We start from the raw sequence: 17759 nt of genomic DNA on the forward strand, positions 1-17759 counted from the left end.
TGTGTATCTGACATATAACTCAAACTCAATTCATCAGAAGCCGAACTCAGTTCATGACATGACCCTCAAACCACTTTCTGCTAAAGACTTGTTTTGATTTTTAGGAAGCAGTGGTTAAATACTGAAGCCAAGAGGCTATTATTCTTGCATTTTCCCTCTTTCTTACTGCCAGTATCCAACAGTCACTAAGGATGACCTTTTCTACAAGCAACCATCTCTCCCATGGTTTTGTAAAAACATCAAAGGGAAAGAGGGTGAAGGCCAAATTTATTTGTTTGACTTTTTTAACATGGAGAAATATAAGAAATATTTATAGATAGCAAAAGAAGAAGCTAGTGATAAGAATGAAATGTACAACAGAACAGAAGGTAAAAAGATAAGGTAAGTTTCCTAAGAATGTGCATATTGAAATCTTAGAATAGTTGTAAGAACCTGAAGGAAAAAATGTAAGGATAGGTCAAAATCTATATTTGAGGCCAGCATAGGAGGACACTGAAGGAGTTCATAATTCATTTAATTCTCAATTAGGTCACCTGCTAAAAACAAAAGAAAGAGGTGAAAGTGGGGTCATTTGAAAATATTTGTTGTGGGCATTTGATCTTGAACATTAGTGGATGGAGCTTAGTAGAGGTAAGCAATTATCTGTTTGCATGTTCGTATTTGTGTTCTATATCCAGAACCATGCCTAGAATACAGCAGGCCCTCAGTAAATATCATATAGTTTAAGCTCCACAGTGGCAGAAACCAAGTCTTATTCATATAAATGTCCTCAGCAAGTAAAATTGTGCCTAGTCATTGTAGAAACTCAAGCCAAAAGAATGAATTGCTCTATAGAAAATTATATAAAAACATTATCAGCCACATTCTCCGAAACTGGAAGCTTCTCATATTATCCCCTTAAGTTGAACTTTATTAGAAAGAAACAAACACAATTCATGTTAATATCAACAATTCCTTCATTCAAATAATTCTTAGAATAATTTGTATCATTAAAAAGTAATTTCCTTATGCTTATTGGCAGTAATGTACAGTGGAAATAAATGCTAGAAGTATAGCTCAAAGCTATGAATATGCTTCAATTTTCAAGAATTATACCAAAATATTCATTATACTTTAGTTATCCGAGACAAGAAACTGAGCCACTTTTCCTTTAAAATACTTAAAATATTTCTTGTAGATGTAAAAACAACTAAGGAAAGCTCCTAATAAATTCTCAGAAAACATATTTTATGTAAGTTTCAAGTTCCCCACATAAACAATTAGTTCTACCTTGACTCTGTCTGTGCGGTTGTTGAAAAGTCCAATCCGTCTAATGGTGCTGAGGATGGGGTCGGTGGAGTCATCAATCATGTTGTGCGTGGTCACTGGGGGCAATGACTGTCGCTGAAGTATGAGAGGGAAGGAAATGTCAATTGCAGAAAGAATTAATAAGGGTGACTAATTTCAACAATAGGTCATTGACATTTCATCCAACCTTCACACCTTCAGTCTTTTGAGATGGCACTAATGATGATGACTAAGTCTTGTGTGCGTTGCAAAGGAAGATATGGGTTGAAAAATCTCCTTTGCATACTATGAACACATGAAGCTTTTGTTTTCCCCCTGCAGCTACTATATGAGAGACCTGGACTTCCTGACTGCTTCCAGGACTTATTTGGAATATAAAGGTGTCTTGAAGTCTTGACTTAAGATGAACTTTACTGATTTCTTTTAGCAAGACTGTCCTCCGGTACCTGATTCTTCCCTATTATAACAAGCATTTTGATGCAAGTCTAACACATTTGTTTTATCTCTTTTGTAATAATTCCACTCGACTAAGAAATACTCTTTTCTCTAATGTGACTCAAATTCTATATTTTGGAAATAGTTAGGACTTTTTTGTAGTTACTAAGCTATACACAATTTTTATATTGAATATATTGATTCAAAAATAATTTTGTAAGTGAGTGGAAAGACAAATTTCATGAGATTTTTTTTTTTTTTTTTTTTTTTTTTTTTTTTTTTTTGATACGGAGTCTCGCTGTGTTCGCCCAGGCTGGAGTGCAGTGGCGCGATCTCGGCTCACTGCAAGCTCCACCTCCCGGGTTTCCGCCATTCTCCCGCCTCAGCCTCCGAGTAGCTGGGACTACAGGAGCCCGCCACCGCGCCCGGCTAGTTTTTTGTATTTTTAGTAGAGACGGGGTTTCACCGTGTTAGCCAGGAGAGTCTCGATCTCCTGACCTTGTGATCCACCCGCCTCGGCCTCCCAAAGTGCTGGGATTACAGGCTTGAGCCACCGCGCCCGGCCGAGATTTTTTTAAGGAGTCCTTAAAACCACTAATGAAAAAATGTCCAAAGTAATCATTTAAGTGACTATGTAAGAATGTCTTTTCTAGCCTCAGGTCTAAAAATGTTCCAAATTAGCACATTCCAATAAATTAAAATACTGATTAGATAGAATTTTATAACTATGGGACATGGTAGGTGCTTTTTTCCTTATTACCTGAGTTGAAAAGATGGCTCTTTTCATAATTGTTAGATCATCTCGATCTAAAATATTGTTCATGTCAGGAATTTCTCCTCTGCAGGGAAAAAATGTTAATAACAAAAATAAAAACAGCTGGCACTAATTCAGTGATTCCTAAGCATCAGATTATATATTATACATTTCATGTATTTTAATAAATAATGTTGATTATTCTATTAAGTAAATGTGTTCATATAGACTTAATATTTAAGTACATATTTAATACACATTGTCAATATATATTTTGAATTAAAATCTCATGAAGTCTCCCTCAGCTTCAGACTGACATATCAACCCTTAATGAGTTCATCATTGAATTAGAACTTGCCTGCATATAACTGTGTTCCTATTTGTACAGCTGTTTACAAGTTTTGTCAAATGAAGGATAAGACACTGTTCACGTGACATAACACACTTTCAAAGATTAATTCCTTTATATTTGGAAGAAAAATAACAAGTTATGATATCTAAATTGTTAAGTTTGAATAATGAAGCCTTGAGTGATTGAAGTACAAAGCATTTCAAGCACCTACCTTAATAATGCATCATAGAGTTTTTTCCCAAACTTTTCCTTCACAGAATGTGCAATGTCCCTGTTTGAAACAGATTTATCATTTAAACAGTATGACAATGTTTAATCTTTATTTGTTATGGTAATGCTATTGTTTTGTTGACATTCTTTGATATTACATTCTTTGAAATTGCAGGTATCTTTTTTATAGTCTCTTCTGTTATTTTGTTGCTTGCCAATTCAGCTTAAGTTGACATCTGCAGAGCTGAGGCAACAGAACACCATGGCCAGCACAAAGTGCTTAAAATTTTTTTGGCTTCATGATGATCGGAATAGCATAGAGAGCAGAGAGGGGGAGTAGATAGACGTATAGATGTAACAAGACGGGAATTCATTGATCATTGTTGAATCTGAACTATGAGTATAGAGGGGGTCATATTACTAAGCTTTTTGCTTGACATGTTTTTAGAATTTCACACACACAAAAGTTAAAAAATGTTTGACTCATCTTTAAAGATTTCTACAGGGCCTTGTTCCTTCAACGGTAGCTCATTCCAAAATTTGTATAACACCTATAATGTTATAAGCATTATAATAATCTAAAATAGTAGCACGATGAAAAGAGAGTCAAGTATTATTTGTCTGTAATAATCTTAAGGAAAAAACAAAGTTCAAGGCGATACATGAGATATCATTCACTTAAAAGAAATCTTTTTACATTTATTGCTTGAGAACATTCACAGGACGTGATTACCACAGTTGTTTTCGCACTGCTTGTCCTTTCAGGGTTTCCACGTTGAAATTATTTGTCTTGGCAGGCATGATGAAAAACACCACCACTGTGACATCACTTTTATGCATCTGATGAGGAATTAGTAAACACAATAGAGTCAACTATCAAAGATTTTTTAAAAGTATGATAGATTGAACTTACACATAGAAAAGTAGTGTTTTAAATACCAGTAGATAAAAGGAATAGTTATTATGAGTCACAGACAAATTATATTCACCTTCCTGAGACTTTTTCAGAAATTTTAATTAAAATTAACATTTAATTAAACATTTAATTAAATTTTCAATTTTCAGTCAGTACTTGGCAATGAACAAATCGACTTTCTTTCTTTTTTTTTTTTTTTTTGAGACGGAGTCTCGCTCTACCGCCCAGGCTGGAGTGCTGTGGCCGGATCTCAGCTCACTGCAAGCTCCGCCTCCCGGGTTCACGCCATTCTCCTGCCTCAGCCTCCCGGGTAGCTGGGACTACAGGCGCCGCCACCTCGCCCGGCTAGTTTTTTGTAGTTTTTAGTAGAGACGGGGTTTCACCGTGTTCACCAGGATGGTCTCGATCTCCTGACCTCGTGATCCGCCCGTCTCGGCCTCCCAAAGTGCTGGGATTACAGGCTTGAGCCACCGCGCCCGGCAACAAATTGACTTTCAATCAGTATTTGTCAATTAACAGTTTGAAAATTCAAACAGATTATTTTCACGCCTTTGACAATCTAGAATAGATAACAATTGCTATTGATAACACTGCGCTTTTCTGTGGTTAAAAAAATAGCATGAATGAGAGCTAATATTACAAGACCAAAATTAATTCTTTAAAATTTCAGATTGGAAATTTGACGAAGATTTAAGCTTTGGTAAAAGCTAAAATAATATTTAAAATTTTTTGCGTATTCATGTTGATTGATGACAAATAGATTATTCACATTTTTCTGCTAAATGTCTTGATTCTCATGATGTTATATTTTGGTTTTTAGCCCTAAAGTAAAGAAACAAGCACATGCTGAGCACTGTGCTGGGGTGCTTTAAATATACTCCCAATAATCACGTATCATAGGCATTTCTCTCCTCATTTTATTAATGTCAAAAGAAAGGAATGAGAGGTTAAATATTTTGTCTGAGTTCCTACAACAGGTTAGTGCCAAAGCTGACATTTAAACTGCTGGCTTAGCATCTCTCAAAAGGAAATGACTTGTTAAAAAGCTATAAGAATGAAAGCATAAACTCACTTAAAATCATGAACCTCTAAGGAGGTTTATGTGTTCTGGAAATGACTGACTAGCTCCAGAGTGTGGGGCACTTTACCATCTGGTACGTAGCCTGGGCCCTCCAGGGTCTGACATTTTATTAGGGAAAGCTACTAAAGGCATACAATAGGAAACTCACACTAGGACCAGCCAATGTGCTATCAAAGAATAAATGTACTATGTGGAAAGAGAATTCCTTCTTTTAACTTCTCCAAGTATTGCAGTTATCTTTTATGTCTAGTATAATGGTAATCAGTCTTTTCTTCAAATCTATAAATAAAGTGAATATTTAATAATCATATAAATACATTTATTAATAATGTCCCTAAAGACTCTGTATATTTGATATAGTTGTGAGTCCATTATAAAGCTTGTTGAATGAACATATACTAGGAAAATATGAAGTAAGATTATTTAAGAATACTCTTTTCAGCCTTCAGTTCTATTTTGCAGAGTTGGACTTTATTAATGAATTGCTTGCTTATTAATGTGGCTTTAGTAAATTTTTTTAGCATATTTGACATAATGTCTGCTCTAAAGCAAAAAATTTATGTCCAAGAAATAAAAATTTAACTCGAGTGTAGTAGAAAACTCAGGAAAGTTTAGATTTTCTCATTAAAATTGAAATTCTACACTCCTCTCCTGTGAATATTTTCCTATTACTTATTCTGTATTTTTATGTGATTGGGATTGGTATATAAACCAATAGTTCCCATCAACAGCTATGACATGGTACCATTTTTTTATAGTTGCTTCTATTTATGCATATTGTATTGCTCAGTTAGTTGAGAACCCACTTTGTATCCCACCTTCCTGAGTGAAAAAATGATTTCACATTGTTGGGAGTAAGAACCTTCTTTTTCCTCCTTCATGCTTTCATGTGGTGTGACATCCACTAGTTCAACAGTTTAAGACTCTCAGTCGCAGGAAGGAGGTGTGGCTGGGGAGGTGAGTGAACCGAGTGTGTGTGTGTCTGCCCTGTTCTACAGAGAGTTAGAGATGTCTGGTTTGGCTGCCAGCTATGTGGCACATGCTTCAGTTGGGGGAGGAGAGTGATGGTCAGAGCTTCCTATGATTAAATGGCTAAGAGTAAAAACAAGGTTCAGTATTAGGATGCCTACTGCCGTGTACATAAGCCACATCTTCCATTATAGTCTTCAATAATTTTTTGAAAATTAATATTTTGCTCTCCATCACTTGATTTCTCTATATTTATTTTTCAATTGATTACAAACTCATGTGAGGGAAAAGGGATGTTATAATGACTTCTTAAAATATAGCATATATAATGGGATAAGCTTAAGCTTCTCCTAAAAAAATACGACGACATTATAGACAAATATAAAAGTCAACACTGTGGCAACTTCAATATGTAAATTGAAAGGCTGAAGCCATTTTTGGAATACTATTATCATTTATTCTCTTGAAAACTATTCTTCACTTCCCACAGAAGAAAGTTCTCCCTACAAGGGTGTTATACCATGTCCTAAAGCTTTCTTACCCTCAGCAGGAAATTTAGCCTGGATAAGGATTCTAGGAAGATGTCAGCTCCTTTGTTTGAAAACTCATACCTCCCAGCAATGAAAAGGAACAAAGTCTTTTCAAGATCAAAGTCCAGATGACTAAAACAAAACAAAACAGTTTCAAATGAAATATAGCAATAGTAACAAAATGTACACAAGAATTCTGTTAATGTACAAAGGGGGCTGGGAAAGATAAACATTTACTATTACAATTCTGTTTTCTCTCTACCAAAGATCCCTCATATCTGATGCTTCTTTTCTTTAATAAAGAAAATCATACCCATAGAAATGACCTCGAACAAAATCTTGGATTCTGGCCTTGTACATGGCATGTAGATTTTGAAACTCATGTACTGCTGAAAATTTCTTAACATTCAAGCCATTTGGAGTAACCACATCTAGAAAAGTAAAACAAAATTATTATTAAAATTCTCTTTTCAAAGAGGGTACATTGTAGAAATAAGTATCTTTAAAACTATAAAGCTAGATGCTTATTAACATTCTACTTTCTGACTACCATAAAAAGTAAAATTTATAAAACTTCCAGTTCATAAAAATTCACAACACATTTGGTCTATTGATTGAAATAGGAAATCAGAAACGCCTGACCAAAATAACAATGAGGGACTGGTACAATGAAACAGGTTAATCAATAGCAATAATAATTGTTATTATAGTATTCATTTATTGATTATTTAATGTGCACCAGGTTTTGCTTTAAAGGCTTATAGTGTAACTCAATCTCTTCAACAAACCAAAGGAGTGAGTGCTCTTATCTGTATTTTCAGAGGTGGAAACTCAGGCACAGACTTGTTCAAAGACCCTGTCCAAGAACACACGGCTGGTAAGTCGAAGCAGAATCCATGCAGTCTGCCCCAACATACTGTTTCCTTAACCCTGCACTAAACTACCTCCTGCCATCTTGTTTTCCACAAGTGTATGGGACACCTTTTGTACATTTGGAAAATTGGAAAAGGCAGCCTCTTACTTCTAATTTCTATTCTTATTTCTATTTCTTATTTCTAACGCAACTGATTCATTCTTCCCAGGAGATTCGGTTGCTCAGGCAGGAAGACATTCTTGGTTTTCCAAATATTGGTCTGTGACAAGAAACAGAGGGACCACTCATAGCATATGATGGAAACTACCTACTGAGTTGAATACATGGGTTATCACATTTAGTAGCATAAAAGTAAAAGCAAGAAAAAAGAAGCTATGTTAAAAAAATTTATCACAGGGCTATGAAGATTTTTGTAATTTTAAGAATCTTTTCCAGCCTGGCCAACATGGTGAAACCCCATCTCTACTAAAAATGCAAAAATTAGCCAGGTGTGGTGGCAGGCACTTGTAATCCTAGCTACTGGAGAGGCTGAGGAAGGAGAATCGTTTCAACCCAGGAGGCAAAGGTTACCGTGAGCTGAGATCGTACCACTGCACTTCAGCCTGGGTGACAGAGCAAGATTCCATCTCAAAAGAAAAAAAAAAATCTTTTACAGTTAACTGCCTATTTTCTTGATATGATTCCACAAAATCAATCCAGGCTTTTTGGTCATTTTTTGTGGAAAATAAAATCTTACTGATTTTTATGAGTTTTTATTAAGTAATCTGACATTTGTTATACTCTTTTACATGCATGGCCACTGTAGAATCAATTTTAAGTAGCCAAGGTTTCCAGTGAAAGCTTTCATGTGAGTAATTTCTAAATGAACTATATAATGTGATTCGTATAGTATGACAATTACATCTTAAAATGTATTTATCTTTCTACAGCAATTACGTAGGGCTCATTTTGTGCCAGGCCCTATTACATTTGACATATAATAATTTTTTAAAATCCCTATGAGGTAAGTTGTTTTCATTGTCCCTGTTTTACAAATGAAGAAACTGGCCTACAGAATATTAAGTCATTTGGTCAATGTCAAGTGAGTACAAAGTAACAGAGGCTGGATTTAGAACCAAAGCAGCCTGGCTCAGGAGTCTCTGCCCTTTTGACGCAGTGGTGTCATACAACTGTACCATACAAAAAGCTATAGACGGGCGGATCACGAGGTCAGGAGATCGAGACCATCCTGGCTAACACGGTGAAACCCAGTCTCTACTAAAAATACAAAAAAAAAAAAACTAGCCGGGCGAAGTGGCGGGCGCCTGTAGTCCCAGCTACTTGGGAGGCTGAGGCAGGAGAATGGCGTGAACTCGGGAGGCGGAGCTTGCAGTGAGCTGAGATCTGGCCACTGCACTCCAGTCCGGGCGACAGAGCGAGACTCCGCCTCAAAAAAAAAAAAAAAAAAAAAAAAAAAAAGCTATAGAAGGCAAGAATGTATGTGGATACCAGCTTATTATGGATTGTAATCCTCAGCAATTTTCTAAATTGTTTTGCAAACAATTATAAAAGCAGATCTGTGTCCTGAAATTGTCTGTTTATTAGCCTAAAGAGTTAGGCCAATGAGGTCTTCTAATATCCATATTAATAATAGAATATGCACAGGCCTATGTGCAGTCATATGCTGGTAAAATTTAACAAAAAGTACTCCAGGAAAAAGAGAGAAAAAGAGAAAGAAAAAGACAATTTCAGTATTTCCCTTTCTCCAAGGTGTAAATATTCCCATTATGACTGATTTCAAGCTACCAATGTAAGTGCAGAGTTGGGAAGAAAAGTGCAGTAACACCATTATAGTATTTCCATCCATGAAATATATATATATACTGATGTTAATGAACCATTATATAGGTTATAGGTTTTAGGTTATTTTTACATAATGGTGCAGTAACATATAATGGTATTACTGCACCATTATATAAAAATAACCTAAAATCATAGTAAAATGTAGTAAAATAACTAAGAAATGATGTTAAATTAGTTAAATTAATTTGATTAGTTAAAATTAATTAGTTCATATGATAGAATATGAATAGGTTTTCTCTGGAAAAGAGATCTTTCCCTGGAAGCAACATTGATCACCAATTTCTTACTATTGTTCCCAAGTAGAAGACAGTGTCAATGTTACCCACATTTCTGATGTTAGGCAACGCCAACACAAAGGAAAAACATTGACTAAAGGATGGTATTAGCTAGAGTTCATATTAAGGTATTAGCATGGGCTCAAAAATCAATAATTGCAACACTATTAATGACTATATTAAAGGGAAAATGACAAATTTTTTAAAGCAACAGGATATTTAAGGCATATGTTGTATTCAGTTTTGTATCTGTAATTAGTAAATTTATAATACTGCCTTCCCTCCAATATTTTTAAGAAAATATCACCTTTTCAACATCTTAAATTATTTTGAGTCAAATTTATGGCAAAAGCATAATGATACAGTAGTAAAAATAAGCTTTTGCCAATGATTATATACTGATATTTTGAAACATATCTGGCCCCATCTGTGTTTTTGATCTAGTCAATTTATCTCTTGCTCTGTAGTTGTGCCCTCAGCATTAAAAGTAATGGCTCTAGTTAAACTTTTAATTGGGGAGGACTTCAAGAAAAACCAAGGAATACAAAGTCATAGTTACTGTACGTGATCCTATTTTTTTCAGAATGCTCTCGGGAGGGTTTATATGTTTACTGATCTACTGAAAGTCCATTGACCTTCTTGAGCCACAAAATGTTCAGAGATTTCACAATTTCCACCAGAGCCACCACATGATTCTACTGCAAGTCTGAAGAAGACCAGATTGCAGTGTTTACAGTTTCTGGTAGAACTTCCAGGTAAAGCTAGTTTGTGGGCACTCAGTAATAGATGAGAACTTGGGGAAAATCTAGACAGTGATCCACACAAAATAATAATTGTTGATACTTTCTAAATCTTTACAATGGACCAGGCACTGAGCTGAGTTTTTTCCATATGTCAACTCTTCGAATCATTGCAACAATTCTAGATAAGAGAAAGGATTGATTTTTTTTTTTTTTTTTTGAGACAGAGTCTCGCTCTGTCGCCCAGGCTGGAGTGCAGTGGCCGGATCTCAGCTCACTGCAAGCTCCGCCTCCCAGGTTTACGCCATTCTCCTGCCTCAGCCTCCCGAGTAGCTGGGGCTACAGGGCCCATCACCACACCCAGGCTAGTTTTTTGTGTTTTTAGTAGAGACGGGGTTTCACCATGTTAGCCAGGATGGTCTCGATCTCCTGACCTGGTGATCCGCCCGTCTCGGCCTCCCAAAGTGCTGGGATTACAGGCTTGAGCCACCGCGCCCGGTCTAAGAGAAAGGATTATTATCCACATTATGCAGATAAGACACAGAGAGCTTAAGCAACTTTTATAATGTCACACAGCTAGTAACGTATACTCAACATAAAATCATTTTTGATGCTGAATACAGGCAGTTTGGCAAAAAGCTCATGCTTTGACCACTACTCTGTAGCTATATTCTTAAGAAAACAAAAATTTAAGAAAATAGTATATAGAGAAAGCAGGACCCAGAATACAATCTTGGAGAATGTCCACTTTGAAAAGTAAAAGAAAGTAGAAAAACGATTAGAAGCACCAGAAAAGTTTATACTGGAAAGAAACTAGAATGTGCAGTGTCAGGAAAAAGAATGGAAACAGATGTTCACCACCTTTAAATGCTAGAGAATATAAAGAAATATAAAAAACATTAGATGACCCTGAATTTGATGATTTTTGGAAAAGCAATTTTAGGCCAGAGTTGGAGGTTGGAAGCCAGAGTCCCAGGGGCGAATGAGTAAGTGAACCTAGCAATTATGGTTTACTCTTACAAGATATTTGGCAGCAGGAGAAAGGAGGAGATGGTATGACATTTGGCAGGGTAGCAACCTCAAGAGAAATTTCCATTTTAGAATAGGCAAAAAAAAAAAGAAAGTATTTCGGTGAGCTCAGGAAAAGATACTGTAGACAGGAAAAAGGAATATCCAAGAGAGAAATAAGCATATTGATGGAATAAACTCCCTAAAGAAGAATGGGAGTAGGAATCCAAGTGAATCCAAGAGAAAATCCTTGGAAAGAAAAATGCTACCATAGGTTTTAATGCTTCACTATTCAAATTAGTTGGGTTCTCGTTCTATCTTGTTTTTTATTTTTTTGTTTGTTTGTTTTAATCTAGCACCTTGAAATACCTCCTCTACACATTCTGCTATCTGAAAGAAGGACAACTGGAGACAAGACCATAGGAATTAAGCAAGGAGGATATATTAATTAGGATGGTTTGGTTGCAAGCAATATAGACCTACTAATGCTGGCTTAAGTATAATAACAAGGAATTTATTAGTAGGATGCCAGAGTGTCTCACGGCAAAGATTTAGCTGAGCCTTAGGAATGATTTTTAAAAGTGGTTGAAATTGGCCGGGCGCGGTAGCTCACGCCTGTAATCCCAGCACTTTGGGAGGCCGAGGCGGTTGGATCACAAGGTCAGAATTTCAAGATCAGCCTGGTCAAGAGAGTGAAACTCCGTCTCCACTAAAAATACAAAAATTAGCCGGGCGTGGTGGCAGGCGCCTGTAATTCCAGTTACTCGGCAGGCTGAGGCAGAGAATTGCTTGAACCCGGAAGGCGGAAGTTGCAGTGAGCCGAGATGGGGCCACTGCACTCCAGCCTGGGTGACAGAGCAAGACTCCGTTTCAAAAAAAAAAAAAAAAAAAAGTGGTCGAAATCACTGTGGAGAACCTAGAGTTCTCTGTCTCAGTCTGTTTTTGCTTCTCATAGCAATTCAGTGTAGTTTAATCTCTTTGCATCCAGTCCAACAGAATAGAAAAATAAACACTACCAATAGCTCAAAGCTGGCATTCTATCATATGACAGTGCATTCAGAGATTCGTTTGAATGGGAGCATTCTGATTGGCCCAGCTTATGTCAGATGTCTTCTTTGGGGCCAATCAGTTGTGGCTGGATGACAGGGCTATGTCTTGAGTATAAGTTCTTCACATTGCAAGCGCTGGTTGACTCTGCAGATAGTTCCTAGAAAAATTTGCAAGGAATTTAGGGATAGGTAAAACAACATGTTTCTACCAACACAGCACCAATGAGGCAACGTTACAAGACGTAGGACTGGGATAGTCTCACACAAATTTCTATTTTCTTGGCTTTCATTTTCTTAAAAGATTAAGAGTCAACTGAGCTTCCTTACACATACCAACTCATTATGACGATCCAGGTCATACTGAGGTTACTTCAAGCATAGCTCATTTATTCAACAAGCACAGATTGAACACTTAGCCATGTTCCAGATACAGCTTTGTGTTGGTTTCCCTGCAAACCTACTGAAATTGAGAATTAAAATACACTTAAAGAGCTGCATGGTAACTGGATGCAATTTTTCCTCAAACTTCACGATGGAAAAACAAAATCCTCATAGTCTAATGTCATTTGGGACTGAAAGATAGGTGATCCAGGGATAATAATTACCAGGCTTTCTCTTCAGCATATGTTCGGCCTCTATTGCTGTTATTTCAGAAACCGTGGTGAAAACATGAGCGCAATGAACGGAGGCTCGCTCCATGCAGTACCGGTGGTAAATCTGCCTTTCTCCAGCTTCTTTGTCTATGTTAAACTGTTAGAAACAAAAATAAAACACACATTTGCTAACACTAGCCCTTCTACACAAGCAAAACAAAATCACACATTTCACCAGTTGGCTTTCCTCAAGGCTATGTAAAATTTTATGACCACAAAAAAGTAATAAAAGCTTGAATTAAACCCATTAGTACAACATACACAAGAACTTACACTTTAAAAGACATTGTTTACTCCATTTCTCCTTCCAAACTGCTGTTTAACTCCCTAAGTAAATGATGTTTCTACCTTGCTGTAATCACATAGAATTCTTGAATTTTTGGCATTTTAATTACACTTTTACTTATTCTACATCTTGGAATACTGAGCTAATGCCTTTCTCCAAAGTATTTTATGTATTTTCCCATAAACAGTGAAACAAAGTTGACATTAAATTTGACATTGAAAATAAGAATAATTATTATAATGCTTAATTCACTGGAAGGGAACCTGAGAAAGGAAAGACAAATGCTTTTCCTTAGTTATAGATCTTCCCCTATATAATTGCAAAGAGTATACTCTAGTTACTCTAGTTAGATATTGTGCTAGATTATGCAATTATCTATACTTCCGGGTAGTTTAACTCTAAAAAAGTCAAATTCCCAACAATCACTTAAATAATCGGCAACTGTTGTGGGCTTTTGCCATTGTACTTAGTTACTGAATGTAATGTTTCACATAGCTGCATATGAAACTAGCAGTGTCTAAGACAAAAAGAATATGTAAAGTTTCTGACATTATATAAGTAGGGTGCTTTTCATAATGAAGATTGTTAGTAGCTCTTCAGCACTAGTGTCAGGCACTCCACTAAGCACAATGACATATTTAATCCTTGTAAACTACTGAGACACATATTTCGTCTTCATTTTATGGAGAAGGAAATTGAACCTTTTAGAGGTCAAGAAACTTGTTGAAGGTCACATTGCTATTAAGAATCTTAGTAGAAACCTAATTTGATCCCTAATCAGCCTGACTGATGAATGAATACAATCTTGTATTCATCTGTTTTTATATCATTTAGACTTCAACTCTATCAACAAGTTAGTCCCAATAATTATGGCATCATAGAGAGAAAAATACTGAAAAGAGACCCATTAGAGGAATCTCATGATTAGAACAAGAAAACTTCGGCCGGGCGCGGTGGCTCAAACCTGTAATCCCAGCACTTTGGGAGGCCGAGACGGGCGGATCACGAAGTGAGGAGATCGAGACCATCCTGGCTAACACGGTGAAACCCCGTCTCTACTAAAAAATACAAAAAACTAGCCAGGTGAGGTGGTGGGCGCCTGCAGTCCCAGCTACTGGGGAGGCTGAGGCAGGAGAATGGCCTGAACACGGGAGGCGGAGCTTGCAGTGAGCTGAGATCCAGCCACTGCACTCCAGCCTGGGAGACAGAGCAAGACTCCGTCACACACACACACACACACACACACACACACACACACACAAACTTCTAGAACATTCTTTCATGACTGTAATATTTGGAATCATCTCTCTGAAAATGTTTGAATCAGGTTGTATATGACATGCTTGGATTAGCAGAAGTTTTCTTAAAAGCTCTATGTGTCCAGTCTAATTCATGAAAGCAAATCTCTCATTTAATCAACTTTTGTGAGCAATTTATGTGTATCTATTACCTTTAAGAAACTTATAAATTAATGGAAAATGGGTAAAAAAAACAAGTGGAAATGAAATGAGTATGTGTCTGAATAAGTTACAGGATCAGAGCAGCACTGATTCACTCTGGCTGAAGGTAGGCAAAAGTATCTCATACTATGCAATAAGTGTAGTCAGCATCAACCCTACAAATGTAAGACTTTCAAGTGCAAAGACGAAGACTTACTCATCTTTATATTTCCAAACTGGTTGGATGAATAAAATGGCATTTGGACCAGGACATGAAAGTTTAATTCTGGGAAAGTTATTTTTAGCTGAAATGCTAGCCGCCCTAAAGAACAAGTATAGAAAATGCTATGGCATGTGCAGAAAATAGCAGCACATCTGATGTGACTGTAGCATTGGATGTAGAATGTAAGAGACAGAGGCTGGTCAGATATAATAGGGCCAGATCACTGAAATCCCTGAAGATGAACCTAGGAATTTTGCCTTTGTCCTATAAACAAGAAAAGCCACTCTGAAAGTGTTTGTTTACAGGTGTGGTAAAGACAGAGTCGATGTTTAAGAAAAATAACTCTGGAAAGAAGTATAGAATGTTTTCTATCCTTTTGAGTATTTTGTGAATTTCAAATGAGATAACAAACGTCAAATGTTTAGAAAAGTGCCTGGAATATGGAAAGTGCTCAATAAATTTAGCCATTGTTACTATTAATTATTATTATTGTTGTAGAGAATCACATGTCACAGATAAGACAGCATTTAACATTTGGGACATTTAGAGACGGAAAGATAGATTTTCTAAATGAGCAGGCTGAGTATGCACAAATACAGTGGCAGGATAGCAGGAGCCTGGAAACTCCGTGAGAGGCCTTGGGGAAGTCAGGCACTTGTGCATGCTTCTGCCTTTCCCTCCTCCCATGGGACACCCTTATCTTTTAGGTCTGTAGTATGTGTGGCCACACCTGTGGCTTTACAGAAACTCTATCCATTTACACATGTTGTCCACTCTTTATGATTGTATCTTAAAATCTTTGTACAATAATTCCAACATAGGACATATCTGGACCTGGTCTTTTTGACAATGGGTTTTTACTTTCTTGCATTTTAATATATCTCATAACTTTTTATTGAATTCTGGACAATGTATATAGAAAAACAAAAAATGGGTAAAGTACATATTAATCAATAAAACACAGTCCAGTGACACAGTGGGTAACCCTATAATTGAAGTTGACTAGCTCAAAACTTGATCAGAAGAAAGAGCTTAAATCCACCAAATAATTGTCCATAGCTTCCTTCCCCATTTTCTAATCCCAAATGGCATTGTCCTCAGATTTCCATCTAGGAAATTCCATTACAATTAAGAAAAAAAAAAAAAAAAAGGCCAGGCGTGGTGGCTCACGCCTGTGATCCCAGCACTTTGGGAGGCTGAGGCAGACAGATCATGAGGTCAGGCGATCAAGACCATCCTGGCCAACATGGTGAAACCACGTCTCTACAAAAAACACAAAAATTAGCCGGGCGTGGTGGTGCGTGCCTGTAGTCCCAGCTACTCGGGAAGTTGAGGCAGGGGAATTGCTTGAACCCAGGAGGAGGAGGTTGCAGTGAGCCAAGATCGCATCACTGCACTTCAGCCTTGCAACAGAGCAAGACTCCGTCTCAAAAAACAAAACAAAAACAAAAACAAAACCGTAAGAAAACTAAAGGCTTTAGGGAATAAAAAAGCATTTATTATGTAGCCATTAGAGTCGAGGGGATAATTGATCAATGACTGGACTTTAAAAAATTAGTTTGGAGGCCGGGCATGATGGCTCACGCCTGTAATCCCAGCACTTTGGGAGGCCGAGGTGGGCGGATCATGAGGTCAGGAGATCGAGACCATCCTGACTAACAAGGTGAAACCCCGTCTCTACTAAAAATACAAAAAATTAGCCGGGCATGGTGGCGGGGGCCTGTATTCCCAACTACCGGGGAGGCTGAGGCAGGAGAATGGCTTGAACCCGGAGGCGGAGCTTGGCAGTGAGCCGAGATCGCGCCACTGCACTCCATTCTGGGCGACAGAGTGAGACTCTGTCTCAAAAAATAATAATAATAAATGAATTTGGAGACATATTTTAGAGGTTCTCAGAAATTTCATATGCTGGCTGAAAATGGTTAAAATGTTATTTTAAATAATGAATTTTACTAAAAACTTAAATCAGCATTAGAGTTTTTGTAATTGGCTTCTAACAAGAATTGTTTTCAGTTAGCAGTAATTTGAGGAAAACAGCTCTAATCTTTCTGATTTCACAAAAGTTTAATTATCTTATTCTTGTTCTCATACTTGCCCTATTTTTATTTGTCTGAGTCAGAATTTACTGAAACTGATTCTGGTTCCTGCATCAAAGATTAAACTATGACTTATTCCTTATGCTGAATTTTTAAAAACCTTTCACGTATATAATTTGGTATTCTTATGTGTCACCCAAATTCCAAACTTAGTGTGAGCATGGGGGCTTCTGTTGTGAAAAATGATTACGAACTTAACCCAAAAGCTAGTTGTTGACTGCTTGTGGTCTACTAGTCATTTTGCTATATAGACTGGAATATATATTTTATATATAAAATGGATATAGCAAGAATATCCATTTTACTGGAAAGATGGGCAGGGGTCTGACTAAACTTAAGTATCTCAACCAGTGAGGGACTTTAAACTAGGGAGATATGTGATCATATCTGAAGAAAGTGTGATAAATACGGCCCTTTCCTCAAAAGGTAAAGCTGTCATATATAACTATATACTCTAATGTGTTTCTTCCTTAAAATCAAATAAGAATATCCTATGTATATTATTAGTAGCTTTTAAAATTATTTATTACTATATAAGATTCAAGAATTCCGAAGTGGGCCGGGCGCGGTGGCTCAAGCCTGTAATCCCAGCACTTTGGGAGGCCGAGACGGGCGGATCACAAGGTCAGGAGATCGAGACCATCCTGGCTAACACGGTGAAACCCCGTCTCTACTAAAAAATACAAAAAAGTAGCCGGGCGAGGTGGCGGGCGCCTGTAGTCCCAGCTACTCGGGAGGCT

At 37.0% G+C, this 17759-nt stretch overlaps 1 protein-coding gene across 2 annotated transcripts in view; it reads right to left on the minus strand.

Annotated features, from left to right (window-relative positions):
- The window catches only part of GYS2 (glycogen synthase 2), a 76159-nt gene that overhangs the window by 21354 nt on the left and 37046 nt on the right, over positions 1-17759 (minus strand). For both annotated transcript variants that reach the window (XM_030939928.1, XM_030939927.1), the window contains exons 5-11: positions 12928-13072; positions 6848-6965; positions 6546-6666; positions 3772-3878; positions 3040-3099; positions 2483-2561; positions 1270-1383 (exon numbers count right to left, since the gene is read on the minus strand). In XM_030939928.1, coding sequence (XP_030795788.1) covers positions 1270-1383; positions 2483-2561; positions 3040-3099; positions 3772-3878; positions 6546-6666; positions 6848-6965; positions 12928-13072 — 744 coding nt within the window. The remainder of the gene's footprint in view (positions 1-1269; positions 1384-2482; positions 2562-3039; positions 3100-3771; positions 3879-6545; positions 6667-6847; positions 6966-12927; positions 13073-17759) is intronic.

Source organism: Rhinopithecus roxellana, chromosome 10, assembly GCF_007565055.1.
Source record: "Rhinopithecus roxellana isolate Shanxi Qingling chromosome 10, ASM756505v1, whole genome shotgun sequence".
NCBI classification, from domain to species: Eukaryota; Metazoa; Chordata; class Mammalia; order Primates; family Cercopithecidae; genus Rhinopithecus; species Rhinopithecus roxellana.